Below are 23,935 nucleotides of genomic sequence, written 5' to 3' on the forward strand. Positions count from 1 at the left end.
TGCAGTAAATCCTTTTAGAAAGGTAACAGTAAATTTCCTCGATTGGTAGTGAATCCAAGAACGATTCACGGAAATGAGAGAAAATGAGCAATTTAAAATGTACGTTTCTTTTAGCGACTTTTATGGTTGTTTTCGAATATCAAAATCGAATGGCAAACCAATTGGTGCTTGTGAATTCAAAATACAATGTAGTTTTGAGATCATAAAGCATTGAGTTTAATACGCTCAGCTTTACCAATGGTTAACAACCTAATATCTTTGTCCATTTAATTCTCGAATGAGTCTAGTCCCTAGACATTCGAATAGATCGATGCTTAGAGAACTTTAGAAGCTTCTGGTAAGATCATCTAGTTGAAACTTAATATTCAACATAAATTAAATGGTAAGAACCTTGTTGGGGTGACATTGGACATGTCTAACAAAGTATAAAAGTCAACGCTAAAGAATTCAATTCTTAAGACTATAAGAAAGGGTACAAGAAATAGGAAAACGAGGAACAAATGAAAGGAATTTACGATTCCGTTTCTACCTATAAGTTTATGTTTAAAGAGAAGTGACCTAGCAATCAAACTTCCTTGGTATCATATACCGCTTGAGGTTCTTACTTCGGTAATAACTCAAACAATGGAAGCTAGGATACACTAATGACCTACAAGTGGGAAATGAAGCATGGCAATGCTACATTAGTTGTAGGGTCATCTAGTTTGTTTTAAGTCCTTTCAAAGGCTGGAACTTAATGGCTATTTTGTTCCATAATCAACATACCTAAATTTCTGTTTTCAAACACAGAAAGACTCACATTCAAGAAAAACAAAAACAATGTTTGTTTGTTTATTTGAATGAAATGGTCAATTACAGGTTGAGTCAATATGCTTGATTAAAACAAACAACTCTTTAAAGAACTTTACTAGGTTCAAATCAACCCCTTGATTTGAGTTCCACTAATCTTTGGCATTGTTGCTTAGACCATATCAACAAGTTAACATTCAAAAGCTCTATTTTGATGGACTTTTGAAAGTTGATTGATTTCTAGATCATTTTAAGACAACTAGTCTTACTTGTTGAAAGTAACAAAAGATATGAACTATTGTTAGAACGCCTAGACAATAGAGTTCAAAGCTAAAGAAAGATTTTATGACTTTATTATTTCACATGGATTTGAGTGAATATAGGTTTATTTACTCAAATGTGATATAAGTTGAATCTGTTTGGCTAGTTCAAAGATTCAGAAGTATAAAATCCACTTGGCAAGAAATCATAAAGATCTAGGTTAGATCATGTTGATGATTACTTGAGACCAAATATGATCATCAATGATTGTGTGTTGTAATTTCACAATCTAGGTCCATAAGATATGGCATATCTTAGTTGGAATAATCGAAGTCAATTAGTACTTGATTCGATTAATGATGAATCATAAAGACTTTTCCTATAATTTCTAAAACAAAATGCTCAACTACCACTAAACTAAACCAAATTCGTCAAAGCTATTGAAAAGTAATTTCAGAATAACTTTTCATAAAATATATCTAGAGAGTTGCAAAACTCAGTGGGAGCTTAGTGTTTGTCATTCGACAAACTAAGGCCGAAGTATAGATATATGTTTCATTATGATTTATTCAAATGAGACACAAGGGTATTGTTTCTACCACGAATTTTTGAGAACATAATGTTTGTTTGCTCGAAATAATGTCCTTTTGGAGATTCGTTTCCAAAATGACAAGTGGGAGAAAATAGACCTCGAAAGTCTTCGAGGCGAACAACAAACATAAACGGACATTCCGGAGGCTTTTCGAAGTGCTTCAGAAAATCCGAACTTATTCTGTAAGGACTTTACAAGTGGCTTTAAAGAATAGACATCTCTTAGAAGACTTTACAAGTGCTTCAAGGAGAACAGAATATTCAAAGGACTCTCAAAGTGCCTGTTGATATTCTATTGTTTGATACCCAAGTAGGCATAGAGTTCAGGTCAATGAAACTATGAGATTCTTCTATTAATAGTGAAGAAACCTACAACTTGCAGTCAAACTATTAATGAGTTTGTGACCTGTAAGAAAGCTATGACGAAACCCAGATTCCCTAAAATGGTTAGAGGCCATATATAGACTCAAATGTTTTAGATGGTTAAAGGCCATAAAACATAACCAATGTTTTGATGACAAAATTGAAATTTTGTTGATTTGCAAGAATAGTTTCACACCTATTGGTTGCAAGTTTGCTTTAAGGATAAAAACCATCAAACATGGAATTGTGTTCACACACAAAGCTAGATTAGTTGCTAAAGGTTACAAGCAAATTCATAGCATGGATTGTGTTGAAACCTCATGCATAATCGTAATGCTCAAGTCACTACTAGAATTTCCGTGTTATGGCGACGCCTTTTGAGATGATTAGCGACGCCTAAAGGCGTCGAGATAAAAGGCCTCGACGCCTGCCATCCGCGTCGAGGAATCGTTAGTCGAGAATTGGCGACACCTTATGGCGTCGAGAATGGGGACGCTCTCCGCTGTCCAGGTCATGAGTAAGGCGTCCAGAATTGCTACGCCTTACAACGTCTACTGTGTAGTGCAGCGTCGATAATGGCGACGCCTTTAGGTGTCCAGAAAATGAGAGGTGCGTCGTGATTCTCGACGCCTTAAATCGTTGTAATGGTTTTTTAGGCGTCGAGAAACATAAAATTAAACCTAGATTGAAAAAATTTGTCGACGCCCTTTTGGGTCCTTATTCTAGACATCATTTGTCATCCACATTGTTCTTGACGCTTTTCTGCGACATCACAAAGAGTTATGGCGGGAAATTTAAAACATAAATAATGTAAAACAATCACAACGACATCATAACGTGTCCACAATTTTTTTGTAAGCTTTTTTCACCTGTACACATATATATATATATATATATATATTGATCTTCACTTCATCGAACAATGTACGTAACATATTTTTTTGGCAAATAATAAAATTTTATTAATCACCAATATAATAAGCTAATTAAGTACGTAGTTAATATTAAAATCCATACTATCTAGAATGTATAAATAAGTACGTTACAAATCCATAGTACGTACATTGATATTACTAATTAAGTCTAGAAAAACTAAAATTCATGGTAATTAAAAGGAAAAAAAAGCCTAAAATAACTAACTAGGATTGTTCCTAGACGATGGTTCATAGTACAGTAGATAATAAAGACTAAAATAACTAGCTAGCTATACAGACGATTGTTCGTAGTAGCTAATATGAAGCTCAAGTGTCTCAGGCTGGTTCATTCTTTTGTTGCTCCTTTATCACGTTGGACAACCTTCAAAACAAAATAAAGAATAATAATAAGTAAAAATAAAATATACCAAAGCTCATATGAGCCCCCTCCGGCCCTAATAAAGTTACAACACAATTATTAACTATAAACATATTATTTATTTATTTATTTGGTAATAAGACATACTCCGTGTTTTTATTACACATAAGCAAACGCAAAACACTAGCCAAACAACACAAAGGCAGTTAAACTGCAGTGGACACAACAGAGTTGTTATTCCAGTAGGAACACGCACAAGAGGGGGGGGGTGAATTGTAATTAGAACTTTGATAAAGTTTCTTGCGGAACTTAAGAAACAATCAACAAACTGAGAATAGAGAAGACAATAACAATAATTGTGAAAACTTCTTGATACTAATCAAGAAGAGAATTCTTTTATTATGGTAATGCCTCGATTACAATAATCTCTCCAACACAAGTTCCTCTCAAACTCGTGTTCCTCACAGTAATCTACTTCGATTACAACTCCTTGACTTCTCTCTCTCAGACTTAAACTCTAAGTCTAAACAGGATAACTCTATCCTTACTAATACAAAATATAATTCGTGTTTGGATAACTCTAGATATTAATAATGCTTTTGTGTGGATATAAGGAACTTAGGAACTTTGAATTAACTAGGACACAAACTGTTTTAGAAAATCTTAGACAAAACGTTTTTAGGAAAGCAAAAACTCTCAGAATGTTTGTGTGCTTTAAACCAAAAACGATTTCCCTTTTATAGTGTTTATCCTTAGGGTTAGTTCCCTTCAAAACCTCAACTGCTAACTGCCAGCACTTTGGTCTCCACGTCCCTTGACTTGAGGAACAAGGGGAAGACTACTTCCCACGTTCAGCCATAAAGCAGTTAGTGGTTTGACTCAATCAAACCCTAAAATATTTCCTTAAAACAGATTTTATTTATCTACAAAAACTTAGGAGAATTTTTAGGAAAATAAGTTTTGTTTAAATAAAATAAAACGTAAATCTATTTTATATTAAATATGCAAAACTTGTTTTTATTTATGAAAATGTTTTCCATAAAAATCGCTTCCAATAAAATAAATGGCCTAATTAAATCATAAGTTCCTTGAGTACTCTATATACCATTAGCATAATTAATATTTACATAAAATTCTAAGTACAGTGGACTACCTAGACTTTATGTCTTCCCTTTGTCTGGAACTTGCAACTCAGAAGCTTCAGACGTTCCAGCTAAGGAACATTGATGAGTTCCTCTCTTGCTAACACAGGAACTCTTGGCTATGAGTCTGTAATAGTTCTTGTGGATATTCGGAACTCTTGATATGTAACTGTGTTGCTCCTCTTGTGACTTCAAACTGGAACAGATACAACTTCCAGCTCTGAAACTCCATTGACTGTTCCAAGTGTACCTCAGGAACTTCACCAGCTTATTCAAGTTCCTATCCTAATAGAAACTTGGACATATGCCTGTTCAAAGTCATTTAGCAACCATAATCAGGAAGTTTGCAATATGTGTGTGTGTCATCAACCAAAACTTAGGAACAACAATATTCCCCCTTTTTGGTGATGACAACACTTGCAAACTTTTTACAAAGAGAGTAAGTACAAACAAACAAGAACTTATACAGACTATTGTGAAACAGAACATAAAAATTGAAAAACAAAAGAGAAAGATTAAAGAGAAGAAAGAGGAGCACCCTTGGCTTACAGAGAGATTCAGAGAGATTGATTCAGGAACTGGATTGAGTGTGCCTTGGAAGTTTGCACCCATGACTTCCCCCTGTTGACATCAACAAAAAGCATAGCACGAAATATAGCCATTCCAAACACAGTGCCCCACGATCAACGTTTGGCAAGTTAAGCTAGCCTCAAAGTATTAAACCAACTCATACAATAAATTGAAAGCAAGCAGTAATGATCAAGACTAGAAAGCACAGATATGTGTAACCAAGCAAGTCAAGATAAGATGGAACAAATACCCAAGTTTGAAAATTATACAAACCGAAAGCAAATTAAAAAGATTGTTCCATGGCAAAAGATAAAAGAAACATGGGATAGGGTGATTTAGGCTTGGGATGGGGAACCAGAACCAGCAGTTTCTTCTATCACAGTCTCCTCAAAAGATTCCAGATTGTTGATCTTGGTGAGGATTGTGGCACGAGTTGCATTGGCTTGTTCTGAGTAGTGGTGAAGATCGTTTTGGAGAGTCTTGACACTTGTAACCAATGCACCTATGTGGGCCTGCATTGAGCTAATCCTGTGATCTGTTCCCTCCTGTAGTTCCACCAGACGAGCAACTGTTGCCTTTAGCTCCAATATCTGATCATCCTTTGTGTTCCAGGCACCCCCATGATCTTGAACATGTTCCTGTTCAGATGGAACACTACGAGCTTTGGACTTTTTGGAGGATCTGGGTGTCCTTTTTCTTGGCCTAACAGTTTCAGGCAGTTCCTCTTGATTCAGTGGAACAGCATCCTCCTCTATGGGCATCTCCTTGACATCCCCTTCCTCATTTATTTCCATGAAGACAGGCCCTCTTTTCTTGTTCTCCTTCATTGCCACCCTCATGCTCTTTCTTTTTCCTACACTCTTCCTGTTCCCTCGAGGTAAAGGGACCTCTATTTGTTCGAGTTCCTCCTCCTCCTCCACTTCTTCTTTAACTACAGTTCCTTCCTGATCTTCCTCATCTTGTTTCTCTTCCTTTCCAGCCCTAATGACTTTACCCTGAACCACTTTAAGATTTAATAGATGGAGCATTTCAAGTTGAAGGATTTGGGTGGATTTTAAGGGAATCACAAAGTATGGGCTAAGGTCAACTGAGAAGCTTTTGAAGATTTCTGTAAGAAGGGAGGAGTATGGAATTTTGAATTTGGGGATACAGGTGGATAAGTGTTTGATCATGATTGCAGGGAAGTTTATGGGAATTTTCCTTTCAAGACAATACATGAGACATGCATCAAACAGACTTGCTATGTTCCTCTTCTGAGTTCGAGGAACTACACCTCTCCACACAATATTAAACAGTAATTTTTGAAGAGGTGAAAAGCAGTTGTGTGAGGTGGAGGTGGATACTTTAGAATCTCCTCCAATGGAACCAACTATATCTTTCTCATCTACATTATCTATGGTCACTGTGATTTGACCTTTGAGCCACATATCAAAACCCCTATTGGGTGTACCAAACAGCTGTTCCAGATAAGAGGCATCAAATTCGATGCGAGTTCCATTCACTTTACTTGAACATACATTATCAACACATGCAAAGTTCTTGCAGAATTCTTTCATAGCTTCAGGAATTAAGGGGGATTTGGCATAGGTACTCAACAGACTTACCCACTTTTGTTGTTCAAGGATTTCCATTAACTCTTTAAATTTCGTGGCTTCACACCATGTTGAGTTGATTGCGAACCCCTCGACCAGATTGTTTTCCTTTGCAGTGAGTTTCTTGGACCCTTTTGCTTCCCCCTGAGTTTGAGCATTCTCCTCTGTTTCCTCGATGTTTTCACCAGAAGCTTCCACTCGTCGTTTTTTGGATTTTCTTGTGGAGGATCTAGGGTTTGAGATTGGGGATTTCATTTCGATGTCAGTGTTGGTTTGTTCCCCCTGAGTGATTGCGAGCATTGGATTGTGGGATCGAAGAGGAATTGGCGATTGAATGGGTGAGGTATCCATGGGAACAGGAGATGAAGGGTTTCTCTTTCGTTTGAGGGATGTGAGATCAGTGTTGTTGCTTGTGAGAACCATAGTGGAGGTTTTTATAGGTGGAAGGAGAGGTGATGTCAGTGGAGAAGGCGTGTGAGAGAGAGAAAGGGGGTTGCATGGATTGATTGTGGAAAGTGAAGAGTTTCTCCTATTTATTGCCAATGGAACCGTTCCAAACATTCTTTGAATATGGGTATTCGGTTTTTAATTTAAAAAATAAATAGATAAAAATAAAAGGAAAATGTAAAAAAAAAATTGTGTTTGACTTTGACTTGCTTAATTTCGTATCTCTGACTTAACTAGTTTGAAAGGAACTGCTTACCTTGCTCATTTGAAGTGTGAGTGAATTTGCCACGATGGTAAGCTTCAACTATGTTTGCGCACAAGATTTTGTGTTTGTAATAGTCTATATGTACCATGATTTTTGCTTTTGCCTTAGAGGAACTCCAATTTGGCAATTACCTTAGCTTGATCATTCCGAGTTCCATTCTCATTTTCTCATGTTTCTCTCTGTTCAAAGGCTTAGTTAAAATATCAGCAATTTGGTGATCAGTTTGGCAAAAATCTAATTTGATCAAACCTTTCTCAACATTATCTTTAAGGAAATGGTGTCTGATGTGGATGTGTTTGACTCGGGAATGATGAACCGGATCTTTTGAAATACAAATAGCACTAGTGTTATCACAATAGATAGGAACACAATCATAGATAATACCAAAATCTCTTAGCTGTTGTTTTATCCATAGAATTTGTGAGCAACAAGCTGCAGCAGCTACATACTCAGCTTCAGCTGTGGATAGAGCAACAGTATTCTGTTTCTTGGAACCCCAAGAAACCATGCATGGACCTAGGAACTGTACCATACCTGATGTGCTTTTTCTATTCACTAAGTCACCTGCATAATCAGCATCTGCATATCCTCTTAGCTCGAAGGATCCACTTCTTGGATAGTAAAGGCATAGGTCATCAGTTCCTTTGAGATATCTTAGTATTCTTTTCACCGCAGTTAGATGGGACTCCTTTGGATTTGATTGAAATCTTGCACATAGTCCTACACTAAAAGAAATGTCAGGTCTACTGGCTGTTAAATATAATAGAGATCCAATCATACCTCTGTATTTTGTTTGATTCACACTTTTCCCATTTGGATCAGTGTCTAATCTGGTAGCAGTTCCCATGGGAGTGTGATTTACTTTGGCTGATTCTAGCTCATATTTCTTTAGGAGTTCCTTCACATACTTTTGTTGGTGTATCATGATTCCCTCCTCGGTTTGCTTGATTTGTAAACCAAGGAAGAAGTTGAGTTCCCCCATCATACTCATTTCAAATTCACTGCTCATCAAGCTTGCAAAATCCTTGCACAAATTTTCATTAGTTGCTCCAAATAATATATCATCAACATAAATTTGAACTACTACCAAGTCAGTTCCTCTAGATTTTAAGAATAAGGTTTTGTCTATTCTACCTCTTTTAAAATCATTTTGAAGGAGGAACTTTGATAATCTCTCGTACCAAGATCTAGGGGCTTGTTTTAGTCCATAGAGAGCCTTATCTAATTTGTAGATGTGATTTGGAAATTCGGGATTTTCAAATCCAGGGGGCTGTTCCACATAAACATCTTCCTCTAAGAAACCGTTTAAGAAAGCACATTTAACATCCATTTGATAAAGTTTAAAACCCATGAAAGCAGCAAAAGCAATTAAGATTCTAATGGCTTCTAATCTAGCAACAGGTGCAAATGTTTCTTCAAAGTCAATGCCTTCCTGTTGATTATAACCTTTGACCACTAACCTTGCTTTGTTCCTTATGATTGTTGCATGTTCATCTTTCTTGTTCCGGAACACCCATTTTAGCCCTATCACCTTCTGGTGCTTTGGTTTGGGTTCCAAGTGCCATACCTTGTTTCTTCTGAATTCATTTAATTCTTCTTGCATGGCAATGATCCAGTCAGCATCTTCCAGAGCCTCAGTGTGATTTCTTGGCTCAAATATGGAGAGGAACGCGTGGAATGCGCAAAAGTTCCTTAGTTGTGACCTTGTCTGAGTTCCTTTTCTGATGTCACTCACAATGAGTTCCATTGGGTGGGACTTTAGATGCTTCCAAGGTTTAGGTTGAAATTGAGCTACTGGTGTTGTGGCATTTTCGTCAGTTCCTTCTATGACCTGAGTTCCCTGTTGGGGTTCCTCTGGTGTTGTTTCTGGATCTTCTTGGTTTTCTGCTTGTTCCTCTAGTACGGGAACTTCTTGATTTTGTTGAGCAGTTCCTCTTGCTGTGTGTTTGCTTATTTGGAACTCCTCATCATTTTCTGCAGCACGAGATAAACCAATCTCGAAAAATTCTTGTTCCTGTACTATGTCAGTTTTGTTAGATTCATCAAATATTATATGTACACTTTCCTCAACACACATAGATCTTTTGTTATAAACTCTATAAGCCTTGCTATTTAAGGCATATCCTAGGAACACTGCCTCGTCGCTTCTTTCATCAAACTTCCCCAAGTTCCTTTTTCCATTGTTGTGGACAAAACATTTGCTCCCAAAGGCTCTAAAGTAAGAGATGTTGGGTTTTATACCTTTTAGTAGCTCATAGGGGGTTTTGTTTAGGATTGCTCGAATCATAACTCTATTTATAATGTAACAAGCAGTATTGACTGCTTCAGCCCAGAAGTTCCTAGGCAAGGAACTGGCTATTAGCATGGTTCTTGCCATGTCCTCTAGGGTTCTATTTTTCCTCTCAACAACTCCATTTTGTTGTGGAGTTCTGGGAGCTGAGAAATTGTGATCCATACCTTGTTCCTTGCAGTATTCATCGAATTTGTAGTTTTCAAATTCTGTTCCATGATCTGATCTTATATGGATCAGTTGGTGACCTGTGGTTTTCTGGATTTTCTTTGAAAATGTAACAAACTCATCAAACGTTTCATCCTTGCTTGTTAGAAATATGACCCAAGTAAAGCGAGAGTAATCATCAACAATAACTAATACATATTTTTTTTCACTTCTGCTTTGAATTCTCATTGGTCCACATAAGTCCATATGGATGAGTTCCAATGGTTTTGTGGTGCTTACCAATTTCTTAGATTTAAAGGAACTTCGGACATGCTTGCCTTTTGCACATGCATCACACACTTTATCAGTTAGGAACTTGATTGAGGGGAGTCCTCGAACCAGTTCCTTTGATCTTAGTTTGTCAAGCAGCGAGAAACTAGCATGTCCAAACCTCCTGTGCCATAGTAGGGAATTTTCTTCAAGGGCACTGAGGCAGGTTAGATTGTTCCTGGGAACTGTATTGAGATCCACAGAATATGTGTTCCCTTTACGAGTTCCTTCCAAAATAACCTTCCCAGTGTTATTGTTTATGATTTGACAGTTTTCAGAAGTAAAACTTACAGAGTTTCCTTTGTCACAGAATTGAGAGATGCTTAGTAGACTGTGCATCAAACCCTCGACTAAAAATACATTTTCAATGGCGTAGGAACTTGACCTTCCAACTTTTCCAATTCCAATAATTTCTCCTTTCATGTTGTCTCCAAAGGTCACAGTTCCTCCATTGTAGGCTTCTAGTGAGAGGAATTTAGATTTGTCTCCTGTCATGTGTTTGGAACACCCGCTGTCGAGATACCACGAGCTGTTCCCCTTCACTAGAATCTGTAAAGAGATCAAAGGTTAGTTACAGGAACTCGGGTTTCCTCGAGTTCCTTTTCAACTATAACTTCAGACTTCTTAACCCATTTTTGCTTTACATAATTTATGTTTCTTTGATCCTGTTCCTTCATCTTGGAACACTCAGTACTTATGTGACTTCCACTTCCACATGAGAAGCAGACTTTTACACTAGGAAGATCCACATACTTCTTCTTATGACTATTTTTATGGTTAAAGCCCAATCCTTCTGTTCTCTTAGATTGAGCATTCTCAATCCATTTGGGAGGAACTTTAGGTGGTTGTCTCTGTGCCCTGGCCATGGATAGTTCCCTTTCCAGTTTCTCTTTTTGTTCCTTTGTGGTGATCAGATCTTTGTTTAAATTTTCTAAGTCGATGTTAAAAATTCCCATGTTGATTTCCAAGGATTTTGTAGGATCTAAACTTAAATTAAACATCTTATATTGACTGAGTTGAACTTGTAGAAGGATGTTTTCATTTCTAATTTTTTCGAATGACTCATTAATAGAGGTATTTCTATCTAGTAATTCAAAGAACCTGCCTTGGACATCAGATCTAATATTGTTCAGATAATTTATGTGGTCTCTACTGAGTTCCAAGGCTCTATCACTTTGTGCTTTTAATATACTTAGCTTTTTGTAATCATCTAGAGTTTCTAGCAACAGTTCAATTAGTTTTGACTTTGAGAGACACTGAAGAGTGGAGGAACTTACTTCTTCTGATGGAACTTGATCAGTTCCTTCTGTTCTAGCCATAAGGCAGAGATTTGCAGTTTCTTCATTTGGTTGTTCCTCATCGTCTTCTGAGTCTGTTGCTTCGCCCCATGCAGCTATCATGGCCTTCTTGAAGTTTGGTCTGTTGAAGGTAGACTTGTTAAAGCGATCTTTGACCTGTTCCTTCCCTTTTCCTCTGGTCTTGTCGTTCTCCCACAGAGGGCATTCACGAATTTGATGATCAGTTTCTCCACATTTGAAGCAACCTTGCTCAGTTTTGGAACTAGTGATTTTCTTGGCAAAGTTCCTTCCTTTCTGGTTTCCTGGTTTGAAGTTCCTATAGAGCTTTCTCATTCTTCTGACCAGCATGGCAGCCTCTTCTTCATCTGGTTCAGATTCATCGAGTTCCTCAGCCTTTAGAGCAAGTCCTCGACTTCTTGAGCTCTCGGGAACAGCAGCTCCAAGATGCAGTTCGTGTGTCATCAAGGAACCAGCAAGTTGTTCAATGTTGAACTTGGTGAAGTCCTTGGTCTCAAACAGTGCAGTGACCTTTGTTCTCCAGCGATCATCTTGTGGCATGCTTCTTAGTATTTTTCTTACCTGTTCATCTGTGGGAATGATTCTACCAAGAGAAACTAATTCATTGGTTATGTTAGTAAATCTAGTGAACATTTCTTGAATAGTTTCTTTTGGAAGCATCTCAAATCTTTCATATTTAGACATCAAAAGGTCAATTTTGGAACGCTTAACTTCATTAGTTCCTTCGTGGGTTACTTGAAGTAGTTCCCAAATCTGTTTTGCGTTCTTGCACCCCATGACTCTGTTGTGTTCATGAGGTCCAAGCCCGCAATGCAAGATTTTGACAGCCATGGCATTCATCTCATATTTATCAAAGTCTTCTTTAGAAAATTCAGACATTGGTTTAGGAACTACCTCGTTTTCAGCATTGGTCTTTGTTACCTCGAAGTCTCCAACTTCAATTACACGCCAAACTTGGTAATTTTCAGCTTTGATGAATATCTCCATTCTATTCTTCCAGTATGAGTAGAACTTGCCATTGAACATAGGTGGCCTTTGTGTCGAGTAACCTTCTTCCAGTTTCTCTTGTGAGTTCATACTTTCAGGAACTTGACTCAAACAGGGTTTCCTGTGTTTTAGTGAGTACTGGCTCTGATACCAACTGTTATTCCAGTAGGAACACGCACAAGAGGGGGGGGGTGAATTGTAATTAGAACTTTGATAAAGTTTCTTGCGGAACTTAAGAAACAATCAACAAACTGAGAATAGAGAAGACAATAACAATAATTGTGAAAACTTCTTGATACTAATCAAGAAGAGAATTCTTTTATTATGGTAATGCCTCGATTACAATAATCTCTCCAACACAAGTTCCTCTCAAACTCGTGTTCCTCACAGTAATCTACTTCGATTACAACTCCTTGACTTCTCTCTCTCAGACTTAAACTCTAAGTCTAAACAGGATAACTCTATCCTTACTAATACAAAATATAATTCGTGTTTGGATAACTCTAGATATTAATAATGCTTTTGTGTGGATATAAGGAACTTAGGAACTTTGAATTAACTAGGACACAAACTGTTTTAGAAAATCTTAGACAAAACGTTTTTAGGAAAGCAAAAACTCTCAGAATGTTTGTGTGCTTTAAACCAAAAACGATTTCCCTTTTATAGTGTTTATCCTTAGGGTTAGTTCCCTTCAAAACCTCAACTGCTAACTGCCAGCACTTTGGTCTCCACGTCCCTTGACTTGAGGAACAAGGGGAAGACTACTTCCCACGTTCAGCCATAAAGCAGTTAGTGGTTTGACTCAATCAAACCCTAAAATATTTCCTTAAAACAGATTTTATTTATCTACAAAAACTTAGGAGAATTTTTAGGAAAATAAGTTTTGTTTAAATAAAATAAAACGTAAATCTATTTTATATTAAATATGCAAAACTTGTTTTTATTTATGAAAATGTTTTCCATAAAAATCGCTTCCAATAAAATAAATGGCCTAATTAAATCATAAGTTCCTTGAGTACTCTATATACCATTAGCATAATTAATATTTACATAAAATTCTAAGTACAGTGGACTACCTAGACTTTATGTCTTCCCTTTGTCTGGAACTTGCAACTCAGAAGCTTCAGACGTTCCAGCTAAGGAACATTGATGAGTTCCTCTCTTGCTAACACAGGAACTCTTGGCTATGAGTCTGTAATAGTTCTTGTGGATATTCGGAACTCTTGATATGTAACTGTGTTGCTCCTCTTGTGACTTCAAACTGGAACAGATACAACTTCCAGCTCTGAAACTCCATTGACTGTTCCAAGTGTACCTCAGGAACTTCACCAGCTTATTCAAGTTCCTATCCTAATAGAAACTTGGACATATGCCTGTTCAAAGTCATTTAGCAACCATAATCAGGAAGTTTGCAATATGTGTGTGTGTCATCAACCAAAACTTAGGAACAACAAGAGTACAGCAGGAGAGCACGCAGCAGAGCACATTAGTAGAGCACGCAGCAGAACACGCAGCAGAGGCTGAAGAATACAAGGCTGAAGATGATGGAAGTTCAGAACACAATGCATCTGATGACGGTTATGACGACTACTGGTAGCTAGGAAACTTGAGATTGTTAATGATTAAAAGATAATTTCAATTGTTACTGAGTCTCCTAAGTTAGAGGCCGGGGAAGTTGAAGATCTGGAATGCATTTGTTAAATTCTGTTTTTTTAGATCAATATTTATAGGTATTTTGAGATATGCTGATGTTTTCAGACTATTTAAGCTTACAATGCAGCAGATAAGCAGACACAATGCAGCAGATAAGCAAGCAGCAATGTGGATTAAGCAGTCAGCAGAGCAAGAATTTTGTTAGTAGTAGAGCACAGCAACAACAAAGATACAATGCAGCAAATAAGCAGACACAATGCAACAACTGCACTACAGGCAGAACTGCAGACCTGCAGTAAGCCCTGGCAGCTTGCACAGCAGGTACATATATGCACAAGGCGTCGAGACAACATCAAACTTTCTTGTGACTGAATGTACTCTGGATACAAATAACAATATATCTTTATGATGCAGGACAAATGCAGATGGATGCAGCCAACTTCATGACTGAATGAATGCGCGCAGGGACAAATTTTGTGCATGACTGAATGTTTGTGCATCCAAATAATTGTCTTGCCAAGCAACATATAACATGTTAAAAGAGTTCAAATGATAAGAGATTAGAATATATACCCTTTGGTGTGCCATGCCCAAGACTTGCTGTGCTAAACTTAGAGCTTCTGTAGAAGCAGTTCCTGTACGAACTTGACCTACGAATTGAGAAAATTGTCCAATAAAAGTTGTAAGCAGAAAATTATTCTCTTTCACTTGGGCTTGCAGCTTTTCATTTTCCTTCTCAAGCTTTTCATTTTTCTTGCTGAGAGCTGACACTTCTTCTTTCACACTTTCCATCACCACGGTCCTCTCTCGAACTTTCCCATACCCTTTCTTCCTTAGCACACCATGCACCCCATAAACGTCGCTCTTTCGAACTCCAAGTCCGTACCCTACAGGGCGTTCGGGAATCTTTCCACCATGCATAGTGTCCTCAAAAGCTGCATTTTCAAGTTCTTGTTCAGATTTAGAAGGATCTACTGTCCTCAACGTTTCCATCTTAGCCTTTGCATCATCCTATACAACAATTTAGGATAACAGTATAAACAAATTAAGAAGCAGACCCATATTGGTTTATCAATCACCTATCTTTTTCATAACAAAAGTAGCTTAATTAATCTATTAAATTTGAATGTTTATACCACAAAATCTTCAGTGACTGTGCCTGGAAGAAAGGTCCCGTCCTTGCCGCGATGAGACTTTACCCAAAGGGCTAATAAGCTCATTTTTTTTCCATGCTCATCTTCCTATATATGAATAGCAATGTAAAAAGTATTAAAGAAAATCTGAAAAGATGTGATGCATATATTTAACCAACACAAAATATGTGAGAAGCAAAAGCATATAAGTCCATTCATACATAATCAGCTTGTTGGTTCGCATAGCTGTCAGAACCCGATCTATGAAATTGATTTTGAGATGCCCGTGCAGCCTTTCCACATTCTGATGCTCTCTGCAGTCATATTCAAAGAGATATATTAAGAAATAATCAAGTTCCAGGATCTGTAGTGCTTGTATTTTGTTGGGTTTCAAATTTGTTCTGTTACCATTGAAATCTTCTCACTCTGTACAGTATGATATTGGCTATCTTCTCAAGTGTTTTTGTTGGATTGTATGGTTCAATCGTTGTCTATCAGGTATATCAACTATACTACCAAAGTAATTTCTCTGTCAATAATATGTTACTTCTCAAGTGTTTTTGTTACTTGTTGATTTTTTGTCCGGAGTTCCATATATTGATCAAACTAAATTAATGGCAGCTAGGCCCCGATACAGAAAGAAATTGTGTATATGTATTTGAATAGCTAATTTGGCTACTGTTGAAAATACATAAGAAGTAAAAGACGCAGACTAAGTGAAAAGAAAAACAGCTAGCTCCACTGCATACAAATACAGAATAAAAAAGCAGTATACTTGTTGGATTTCAAAACAAACATGCTTAGTGTAACTATGACTGATTTTAAATTCAGTATCCCAAAAAAGTGAAAAAAACTAGCACTTAAGCTCAACCAACTGTCAGGACATATACTTAAGCAGATCAATTCATGGTACTTACTTGCCCTTCATCCGAAGCCCAGTACTTAACCAACTTTCTCCATTGAGTACTGGTAATTCCATGTCTTGGCACAATATCGCACATCTCAGCAAGTGTTTTCTCATCTGGTTTGTAGTATCTCACCTTAAGAGAGTGTTTATACTGCCTCCAACTTTTATTGGCGCGCTTGAGGATTTGTTTGTTATATTCCGGATGAGCGGGAATAACAAAGCGTTCCTTCGAGAAAAGCATTTACAAAATCAGAATTTTTATGCTATTGAAATAAAATAAACTTCTAGAAAAGCGAATAAAGACTTGAACTTACTCTTATTTCTTCTACCATCTTAGCTTTTGAATCTTTGTCGATATCAGACCAATCCCCTTCTCCAAGTGGACACTAGGTCTCTACCTTTACAATACTACCAATGAATCTGACCAACATTTGTCCACCTTTCCTAAGCGGTTGGTAAAGGTCATTGAATTCAACATAGTACTGCACGCCATTGTTACTCCAGAGGTCGATGGTTTGAATAGAACCACTCACCAGTTTAACATTTCCCTTAGCATCTGCATAAAAAAAAAAGAATAAGTAACATATATACTATGTATGTGTATATATATATATATAGAAGATTACAAGAACAAGACGTATATTCAGCAACATAAGGGCAGAATATAACATAACAGGTATACTGGTGATTCTTTTGGAAGCATTCGGTTTAGTTTTGGTGGGGTTGTATCATATTTGCATTTACGTCATAATAAAACGTATTCTCCGTTTCATGATATTATAATATGAACGAAGATTAATGCTGATGCAAATGATTTCAAACGAAGATTAATGCATTTCAGAACTGATGCACATGAATGAAGATTAAGGCAGATGCAACAGTTGTGAAAATGGATAAATTGCAGTTGGTACTTGCAGCCTCTATACTGGAAGAGATTGGTAATTGCAGCCTCTATGATTACTCATCAGTTGTGACTATGCTAAAGAAGTGTGGACTGCTGTACTGCACACACTTTCAGTCAGATAACAGTTGTGAAAATAGATAAATAGCAAGGATCGCAATACAACGTATTCTCAGTTTGAATATGAGAGAGTGAGATAAGTCAGATAATAGTTGTGAAAATGGATAAATATCAAGGATATTTCTAGTGACTTACCAATGGTCAAAACCTCCTCCTTGTCATCAAAATCTATAGTTACAGGCCAATCCGGATATGACTTCACCCTTAGGGACTTCGATTTTGTTGAGTTCTCTTTTGGTTCTTCACTATTGTTCTGCTGTTGATTGGTCTGAGAAACTCTTGAAGATGTTTTAATATGACTAGGTGGGATAATAGGTGTCATATTGGGTGGCATATAAGGTGAGATATGACTAGCAGGCGAGATATTAGGTGGGACACGACCAAAGGAAGTAGCATGATATTTTTGTGATTTTGATGTAGGGTATTTCTGTGATTTGGTTGTGTTAGAAGGTGGGATACTAGTTGGAACTTCAGGTGAAGTCTTGGATGAAATCTTGGGTTGAACTGAATCTCTAGTTGCTTCCATAAGTGAACTTGATGTTGATCCAGTAGGTGGCTTTTTCCATATAGCTCCAAGTATGTCATCGGTTTGCAGTGCACTTTTTGAAGTACTCGAACATGGAGGTGCAACCACTGATTTTACGGTACCTTGTGGAGAAAATGGTCCAAATTTGACAACGGTAGTAGGAACCTGAGATGATTGTGGTTGAGTAACATGCTTCTTGGTTGGTAGTGATGCATCTCCACTCAAAGATGAGGTATGTGCGGTAGCTGGACCACGTGTACCATCTATTTCAGCAGGTCTAACCCTCTTGCGATAAGTCATATCTATATAGCACTGCAAGACAAGTCACATAACAAAACCAAACAGGCATACTCATTAGTTGCAAACGTAATCAGATTTCAAATTTTCAAGAGCTTTGACAGTCAGCACATACTGTAAACTGGAATACAGGCAAGTAAGCTGGAAGGCATCTGAATCTAAAAAAAAAATTAAACCCGAGAATTATACTGTAAACTGGAATACAGGAAAATGCAAACACTTAGAATCCGAGCCTCTTTCAGGTTGTTGATAAGAAACCTGCATAAAACTGCTAATTCGATCTGTGAATAACTGAACATAAAAGATTAAAATCTGATGCATGTATTCCTAGTCATCTGTGAATTGAGTTTTACTCAAGGTTGATTTGTTTCTTCTATCCTGAACAGATTAAAGCATTGCATTTCCAATTTATTTTACAAATTTTTTCGGTAGATTAAAAAAATCCAGTAGGTTTTTACTGAATTGGGCTCCAATTAATCTGAATTTGGGCATCAGATTCTGGGAATTACCTGGGAAGTTGTTGGAGATTGATTACCATTGCAGTTCAACTGTCTCAGATTAATTTATACTTTTACTTTTGAAGGGGTTGTGGTCACAGATTCAAAAACCTGGTTTTATTACTACATGTAGTTATTCCTAAGCATTGTTTCACAGTTCTGTTACTAGGAGCACAAGTAGCAATAAATGTCACAACAGCACACATGCCAACCTAAAACAGGCCAGCAGCAGGCAGCAAAGCAGAAGAGCATGGACAACAGACACTCATTGCAGACAGCACAGAACCACAATCAACGCCTCAATTACAGGTTGATAGTTCAACCACTAGCACAAAGCAGACACAAAGCAGCACAAAACAGTCAATCAAACAGCACAAAGCAGACACAAAGCAGCACAAAATAGTCTCGTTGGACTGAAAGGGGTAATAAAGTACTCACAATTCACCAAACGAGGCTAGCAATATGGTAGCATTCAGAAATTGCTCAAGGTACAAAAATAACCGAAACCAGACACAAAGCAGCAGTGTTGACAACTATAAAAAGACTAGCAAGGATCACAAATACCAACAGTATGCAAAAAAAATTTGATAGTGGTCATGAAGTAATGTTCAGATTCATTACCAAGCAGCAATTGCACTCGGTCGCTTAGCTTGTCAGGTCAGTAGGTCACTAGGGTAACAACCTCAATTTCCTGAGAAAGAAAAACGATCATGGTTATTAGCAATCACTTCTAAAAGAATATTATACTAGTACCCTGTTCATTATTTGATTCAGTGGAAATTTTATGAAACAAAATAATATGCAATATGGTAGAAGATTTAAATTACCAACCCTAAACTATTATGCTTTGTTAATGTAAAAACGCCATATACAACATGCAATATAAATATGACTTATAACCGAAATGAGTATAACTAAATGAAATCTCATATAACACGTGAATAGAAGTTTATAACTCAAATCCAAAAGAAAATAATACACATAAACTTTGATAAAGAATTCCATACACCCAAAACACTATTATCCTAGAAGCTACTCATCATCATTATCATCATCGTCGGGTATATCAAACAAGTCCCTAGGCTTAGTCTTAATAACATGAAACCATCCTTTTTGTATCTCATCCTCAATGTAAAAAACTTGTTTTGCTTGAGAAGAGAAAATGAATGGATCATCTTCCAGATTTTGACCAGTGTGCATCAACTTCGAGAAATTGACACGAACTCTGCCACTCGGGTATGTTTTGAAACCCCTACGTATATCAGCCCAATCACAACGGAACATTAGAACCTTGAAAGAACCATAATAATCAAGTTCTAATATTTCTTTAAGCTTTCCATAATACTCTTGGCCTTCAGCTTCTACCATAATTCCAGAATTTTGTGTCTTTCGAGATCTCTCACGATCCACGGTGTCAAATTTATAGCCATTAATAATAACGCTTTTCATCCTTTTGCTGCGATTGCTTAAACCACCGGCCAAGGCTTTTCTCAATTTCCCTTCTTTTGTGCTATCATCTAGGTTATTTGCCTATAATTCGAAAAAACTAAGTTAAACTCAAATGGTATATAAAATAAAAAAGGAAACTCTAGACTTAGAAGCATATAACCTGGTTTTGCAACCAATCAGAAAATTCATAGATTATCCATTGATTTTCATGACCTGCTCCGACTTGACTCTCTTGCCGTTTTTGATGTATGAAGGCACTTTAGAGATTGAGAAAATTGAGTTATTAAAATCGTAATAATTAATATGGTCAAAAAAATTAATCCATAAAGCTACTTACTCAAGCACCGGTTTCATCTCATCTGAATGAAGCAAAACATAGCGATGTGCTTGCTTTAAACTTTTGTCATCCAGACGGACATTTTCTTTCATCCCAACTACACGACCACCTGAGTAGTATAAATAGTTATTGATTTCTGGAACACCATCTTCGTTCCTCTTGGGTCTGTTGAATATGGTCTCAACACTTTCTAAGTATCTCGAACAAAATGCAATCGTCTCCCATAAAAGGTACCCTTCTGCTATAGATCCTTCTGGTTTCGCTTTATTTCTTACATGAGATTTCAAAAAGGCCAAGTACCTTGAAATATATTGAACAAAATTGTGAACGTGAAAGAATAAGACAAGTATTTTGTGATGTATTCTTATTTTAAAGTTATTAAAAAAAATATTAAAGTTTAAGATATTGACCTCTCAATGGGATACATCCACCTATAGTGAACAGGTCCGCCGAGTTTGACCTCATCCACTAAATGAATTAGTAGATGCACCATGATTGTGAAAAATGTTGGCAGAAACTCTTTCTCCATCTTACAAAGAGTCAACACAAGCTTTGACTGAATGGTGTCTAATTCATTTCTATCAATAGAAGTTGAGCATATCTTCTTGAAAAAGTCTGACAATTCATCAAGCAAATCAATTACTTTTGTGGCATTCGATGCCCTTAAAGCAACAGGAAGGATATCCTGCATAAGGACATGATTGTCATGGCTTTTCAGATTAATAAGTTTACGCTGCTTCATATTCACACACTTTTGCAAATTAGATCCATATCCATCAGGAACTTTAAGCTTTTGTAGGACATTTAAAAACCGTTCTTTCTCTTCTTTAGACATGGTGTATGCAGCCGAGGGCAAATAGTCCTTAACACGATTTGGATGAGATTGAGGCCAAAGATGAGATTTTATGTTCCGTGCTTGAAGGGCCAACCTAGCATTCTTATCATCTCTACTCTTCTCCATATCTAAAAGAGTTCCTAAGAAATTGTCGCATACATTCTTCTCAATGTGCATAACATCTAAATTATGTCTAAGAGGATTATATTCCCAATATTCTAATTCAAAAAGTTTACTTTTCTTTTTCCATAGAACCTTATCAACATCATCTTGACCATCATCATCTTCTTCAATTTCATCATTGTCTAGTCTCCCTCTTTTTTTAGAAACAATTTTTGACTTTCCATAAACATACTTAACTCTTTCTTGTTGCTTCAGAATTTCTGTCCCGCTTAAAGGAACAGGAGCAAAACCATGTTCCTCTTTCCCATCAAATAAGTTGGCTTGAGAACGATAAGGATGATCAGCTGGTAACCATTTTCGAGCTACAGGGTAGACAATTTTACCACCAAAACTATACGCACAACCAGAATCGGCACAAGAAGGGCAAGCTTTATAACCTTTTGTACTCCAACCCGACAACATAGCATATGCTGGAAAGTCATTTATAGTGGAGTGCAAAGCTGCTCGCATTTTGAAACTTTTTCCGCTATGAGCATCAAAGGCATCTACACCTTCCCACAACAATTTTAGCTCATGGATTAGTGGTTGCAAGTACACATCAATATCCATACCGGGACCAGACTTACCAGGGATGATCAAAGACAAAATGAATGACGTTGACTTCATACAAAGCCATGGTGGCAAATTATAAGGAATTAGGATCACTGGCCATGTACTGTAACTAGTATTCATCAAACGATATGGATTAAAACCATCACTTGCTAGACCCAATCTTACACTACGAGGGTCTTTAGAAAATTCCTCATATCTTTGATCAAATTTTTTCCAAGCTTCACCATCTGCCGGGTGACTTATGATATTTTCATCCTTGCGGTCAAAATGCCATCTCATGTCCTCTGCTGTTTTAGATGACATGTAAAGCCTCTTTAGTCTAGGGATGAGAGGAAAATACCGCATTACTTTAGCTGGAACGCCCTTCTTACGTGTTTTTATAACATTCTCACTTGTATCACCCTCATTTCCGTTCACATTTCTCCACCTTGATGTGTGACAGATATGACACTCATTTTTTTCTGCAAATTCACCCCAATATAAAATGCAATCATTTGGACATGCATGGATTTTCTCGTAACTCAATCCCAAATCCTTTATTATCTTCATGCCTTCATAATACGATGACGAAAACTCCATAATAATAGGAAATGCGTCTAATAGAAGCTCAAGCAACTTATTAAATGACGCAGCTGACCAATGAAACATACACTTGAGGTGAAACAAGTGCAATAGAAATGACAATTTTGAGAAAGTAGTACACCCCTCGTATAAACCCTCATCAGAAGCTTCCCTTAGTCGTTTATATTTTGCCTCTTTTTCATTGGTGTTGGTTGATGGAAACTCATCATCTTCCTCAGGATCAAAATTTAACTCTTCATGCATGTTATACGGATCTTCATCTTCAAAATTTGCTTTACTTAATGATGGGTCTTGGGATTCGTTGGTGGGTTGTGCAGTATTGTCAACCCTAAAAGCTGCTGCTAATAACCCATCAATATCATCTCGACCTACTACCTTTGCTTGATCACTAGGGATATCTATGGTATTACTCTCTTCATCTTTACAATGGAAAACCCATTGTCTATAGTTCTTATAAAAACCGTAAAATAAAATGTGTCCTCCTACCTCTTCTAAGGGATATGAGTTATTCAACTTGCATTTATTACATGGGCATCGAGTCATTCCCTCTAAAAGAGTCTCCTTAGCAACCTTTAAAAATTTCATGCAACCATTATAATAACCGGCAGTCCCTTTTCGTAAATCAATCCAACTAGTATCCATGTCTACAAAAAAAATTAAAAAACAAAACATAATAAAAAAGGACCCTTGTAGGGAAAAAAAGCCTTTCAACCGGATTATATTGTTGGAAGTTAGTAAGCTCGCAATAAAAGGAAAGAATTCACAGGTTTTTACACGTTTTTTCAGACTTGCAGATAATAACAAAAGGTTATGTCCTATGAACGCTTTTAGTAATCTCTCTTATAAACACTTTCAAAACATACTACACCTCGCTTTGCATAATCTGCTCGAAAGTCACCTAATATTAAAATAATATTCAGCAGATAACTCCAACTACGCTTTCAAATAATACTCTCCATTGTTCATGTCAAAAGCAAATCTACTCCCACAAAAAAGTACTAAGAACAACCTTAAAACGCTAACAGCCAATAAAAAAGTGTAAGGTCTTTTCGGAAACATTAAAATTGATATTTTCTTTTACAGAGAAGGTCAAAAATTGATACTCCAAAAAAATTTTCCCCTTTTGAAACATTAAAATTGATATTTTCTTTTACAGAGAAGGTCTACAAAGTTGAATATAGCCCAATAAGTCATTTAACAAACCTCACACATTCAGCTACGAAAACATTAAGCTCAATTGTTTTCTTAGAATTACTTAATCTCCCAAACAAATCGTTGTTTTCCTTTCAAACCGAAATATCTAATCAATACAAACAAAAATCATCAAACAACTAAATAGCAGACTACTTCATGGAAAACAACTAAATATACCTTCAAATCCTTTCGGAATCAATAACTAACTACACAGCTACCAACTTGTTCTATATTATCAGTTTATGCAACCATTCAAAAGAACACATATATTCTGCTTTGATGTGATAGTGATACATAATAATCCACAACACCAACAAATAGAGGGGCCAAATAAAATCAAGCAATAAATAATCCACAACACCAACAAATAAAATCAAGAAATTCCA

The 23,935-nt window shown here is 36.8% G+C and overlaps 2 protein-coding genes across 2 annotated transcripts; both read right to left on the reverse strand.

Annotated features, from left to right (window-relative positions):
- Window positions 1-3,127: 3,127 nt before the first annotated feature.
- On the reverse strand, window positions 3,128-15,271 carry LOC130465707 (uncharacterized). Its single transcript, XM_056834571.1, has 3 exons — window positions 15,173-15,271; window positions 14,610-15,047; window positions 3,128-3,300 (listed from the first exon to the last, which is right to left on the reverse strand). Exons 1-3 carry the CDS (start codon window positions 15,254-15,256, stop codon window positions 3,265-3,267), a joined length of 558 nt encoding a protein of 185 aa, XP_056690549.1. The 5' UTR covers window positions 15,257-15,271; the 3' UTR covers window positions 3,128-3,264.
- Window positions 15,272-19,449: 4,178 nt separating this feature from the next.
- Window positions 19,450-22,997, reverse strand: LOC110798400 (uncharacterized). The gene is made up of 3 exons (XM_022003577.2): window positions 20,614-22,997; window positions 20,212-20,503; window positions 19,450-19,947 (listed from the first exon to the last, which is right to left on the reverse strand). The coding sequence occupies exons 1-3, from the start codon at window positions 22,995-22,997 to the stop codon at window positions 19,450-19,452; spliced, it is 3,174 nt and encodes a 1,057-aa protein (XP_021859269.2).
- Window positions 22,998-23,935: the final 938 nt, after the last annotated feature.

Source organism: Spinacia oleracea, chromosome 1 (genome assembly GCF_020520425.1).
Source record: "Spinacia oleracea cultivar Varoflay chromosome 1, BTI_SOV_V1, whole genome shotgun sequence".
Classification (NCBI taxonomy): domain Eukaryota; kingdom Viridiplantae; phylum Streptophyta; class Magnoliopsida; order Caryophyllales; family Amaranthaceae; genus Spinacia; species Spinacia oleracea.